The 3,541-nt window shown below is 47.7% G+C and overlaps 1 protein-coding gene across 1 annotated transcript in view; it reads left to right on the top strand.

Moving 5' to 3' along the window:
• Positions 1-35: 35 nt before the first annotated feature.
• Gid8 (GID complex subunit 8 homolog) overlaps positions 36-3,541 on the top strand; it is a 4,810-nt gene continuing 1,304 nt past the window's right edge. Inside the window, exons 1-2 of the mRNA XM_023704302.1 lie at positions 36-1,752; positions 2,533-2,662. Of these exons, the coding sequence (XP_023560070.1) occupies positions 2,545-2,662 (118 nt within the window). The 5' untranslated portion in view covers positions 36-1,752; positions 2,533-2,544. The remainder of the gene's footprint in view (positions 1,753-2,532; positions 2,663-3,541) is intronic.

Raw genomic sequence — 3,541 nt, 5'->3', positions numbered from 1 at the left:
GCCTGCGCCGGGGCTTTCGGATCGGAGGAGTGGGCCGCCCGGCTCTGGCGTCCTCCGTCCCCTGCTGCCCAGGCGGCCGCGTCCCCGGGTGTGCCGCGAGCCGGAGAGTGAGGTCGGCGCCGGGCGGCACGGGGTGGTTATCGGAAGCAGTATCAGCCTCTGACAGTGGTTTTTATAACAAAACTGCGGTAGAGCAGACTGAATTGGAGGGCGTTAGTCACTGCCGCTTGGAATGTGTGTCTCTCTTGGCCGTGTTACCGCTGGAGTTGGGGTTACTGCCTTCTGAAAAACAGAAGTGCCTTGATAGCTTCACCTAGGGCTCCCGAACGGCGCGGTGTAACCGCCACTTAGGCGTGGAGACGGAGAGGAGGTGCTGGGGCGGGGGCGCTTTCCAGGATGGCCTGCAGCTTAGCTGTGTTCTGTGAGCTGAGCCTAGTCGGGTGAGTTCTGCAGTTCACCCGCGGCTGCCAGAGAAGTGTGTGTCTGTGCGACGGCGCTGCCCATTTCCGGCTCGCGCATTCCTTGTGGCCCCTCAGCAACGTTTCTGCTGCTGACATCTCTGATTGATCTCTCGAGTTCCGATGGCCCCAGCTAGTGTGGCCGCTTTTCACTCAGGTGGCTACCACTCCCTAGATGGTCTTGGCTGGACTCTTGGCTGGAGGAACGTGTGTGGGGGCGGGAGTCCGTGGAGCCTCGACCTGTCATCTAGATGCCTGACCTGCTCTGCTCCTCCAACCTGTCCTGCTCCCAGCCTTCCCTGCTTGTTTGTGGTCCAAGCCTCTATCTAAGGCCTCGAGCTGGAAATCTCTGATCTCTGATTGTCTTCAGTTCTTTCCTTTCTTTTGTCCCTTCACATCTGGTCCAACGGCAGCCATTCACTCTGTGACTCTGACCCAGCTTCGGAATGTGATGTGATTCTGATTTCTTCTGCTTTCCACTCTCACCGGGGTGACTTTTTGCTGGACTGGCTCAGCTCTTGCCACACAACATCCCATTGTCAACCAGGAAACCAGAGCCAACTTCTAATTTGTTTAGTTGTTGAGATAAATTAGCATGTATTGTGCAGTGTACAAATGTCCACGATGTATATGTAAGTGTCGGCATGTGGTAACAATAGGCAGTGGTGCCTCAGCACCCACCCGCCTCCAGAGCCCAGCCAGTGTGGTCCTGGAGCTGGCAGAGCTGCCCGGTGACCTCCACCTTCCCAATCCTCCTGCCGCAGGTAACCACATCTTTGGTCAGATTTCATGACCTGAAGTAAAAGTACAGAACAAGACTAGTTTTGTCATAGGCATTGTTAAGGCACACGCTGGTGGTTTATCTGTTCTTTTCAAAGCTCATGCCACACTTGGGCCTCTGCTTTAACTTCAGTATCATTTTGCATTATCCATGTGATTCTGTGTGATTTCATTCATTTTTAACTTTTATTAAATTTCATTGTTATCACAACCACAATCACTTTTCAAATCTAAGTATCTGAAACTAAAAGTTTGTTGTTATTTAAACCTACTTGGTGACAAAACCTGACTTAGTAAAGTCTAATGCCCTCCCTTGCACTTTGTGCAAATGCAATCACATTTCCGTGAAAAAATAACAATCCTGACTGCGGAGCGCTGGCCCCTGCCCCGGCGAGGCTGTCAACATATCTGTAGGAGCTTTCTGCCCTGTCGCCTGTGTGCAGTCTGAAAAGTTCTGAATGTCCAAACATACCTATCCCAAGAGTATCCATGCTTTTGTAGAATGAACATTGAAGTGTCCAAGCAGTGCCTATGTGAGCAGAGTTGTCTGTGTTTTGTACACTCAGAGGAGCTTTTCTAAGATGTAGATTTAGCAGGACTAAGATGTAGATTTAGCAGGACTGTACTGAGTTGTACAGCTTGGCAGCATTTCTTTTTAACACTTGGCATTGTCGGGTTCCTTAATTTTTGTCCGTCTAGTGACAGACACAGGATTGCCTCCTTTCTTAAACGTCATAGCTTGCTTTTCCGCGTTTAACTCTGCACTGGCTACCTTTTGCACTCAGAGGGAACTAGAAAGCCTCCCAGAGTTTGTAAGGCCTTTTTCATTCAAACTCTAGCCAAACTCCAGGCTGCTTAGTTCTAAGACCTTTAGGTTCTTTGTTGTATGTCCTGCAAGGGTGGAGTGGGTGCAGCCCAACATTGCTGCTATTTTTCAAATAGGCATTTGGCTTTCAGGTCCTTTGGGCTATTTTCAAGATTAAAAGTATCTCTCCCCCCCCTTTTTTTTTTTAATTTTATTTATTTGTGGGGGGGGCAGCTCAGCCCACCAGGGGGCGGGGCTGGCTGGCATGTGGTGCTGGGGGATTGAACCGCAGTCCCTGTGCTTTGCTATCTCACCAGCCCCTCTCCCCCTTCTTTTTTAATTGTTATGTGTTGTAATACATAGTATTTTTATTGGGCTGGTATTGGCACATACATCCTCTCTCATTTCTGACTAAACCAGCTGCTTTTATTTTTTGAAGTGATCATGATGGACATGACATTCTCAGCCAATTATTATATTTTCCTTTAGAAATAAATCAGAATGAGTTATGCAGAAAAGCCTGATGAAATTACGAAAGATGAGTGGATGGAAAAGCTCAATAACTTACATGTCCAGCGGGCAGACATGAATCGTCTCATCATGAACTACCTGGTCACAGGTAACATTTACTAGAAAGATTCCCCTGCTTAAACAGAGTTCTTTCATTTTGTCCAAGAGGTACTTTAATGCTGAAGGTAGATGGTAAAGTTACATTATGTTTACACATTATAAAGACAGTGCTAACGATGGATTTGTAAAGTATTATATTAAAGGTGGACTTTGCTGGAGAAAAATAATTATCCCAGGTCTCAGAGACCTAAGGCACAACTTGTTTTTGTCCTTTAGCAATCAAGATCATTGAGACTGCTCTGAAATATATTTAAAGACCAGATAATTTCTGTCTTTGGGCCAGACTAGTAAAGTGTACCAGCCTGTTTCCAGTGTGCCCACTGCAAATGAGGGAATGGGGGAAAGGCAGGAGTGTATACAAGGAGACAGCTTTCAGACCCCTCCTCCTCCTCCTCTTAGAAGGGAGATCAGTGTTGGCTCTGGTGAGAAAATGTGGGTATTTTCAAAAAGCACAATATGTAAAAACCCTTGTCCTATTAATGCTCAGCCCCTCATCCCAAATTAATGTCTGTTGAAATTTTTAGGAAGGTGATGAAGAAGTCTTGGCCTGTAGTGAGAGGAGGGACATGCATGTGTTGATGTTGGTGAGATTCACAGGCTTGTCCTGAGCCAGAGTCACCAGGGCCCTGTAGGTGAAGCCTGGGGAGTGCAGTCCTGTGCAGGCACAGCTAGTTTGCCCGCTTCATCTGGAGCCAGACCTCTGATCTGGCATCCAGATTTGTGATCCCAGTCTTAGTCAGGATGCTTCCCCTGACAGTGCTGTAGCAGTCATTCAACCTCTGGCTGGCAGTTTAGGGCCTTTGGGATGAAGTAGAAAGAAACAAAGTGCAATCTTGTTCCTGGGTTCTTTGTTTGTCTGGTTTTGGTA

This window comes from Octodon degus, unplaced genomic scaffold, assembly GCF_000260255.1.
Source record: "Octodon degus isolate 3935 unplaced genomic scaffold, OctDeg1.0 scaffold00194, whole genome shotgun sequence".
Lineage (NCBI taxonomy): Eukaryota > Metazoa > Chordata > Mammalia > Rodentia > Octodontidae > Octodon > Octodon degus.
The sequence above is the reverse complement of the archived record's forward strand: the minus strand, read 5'-3'. Positions and strand labels throughout refer to the sequence as shown.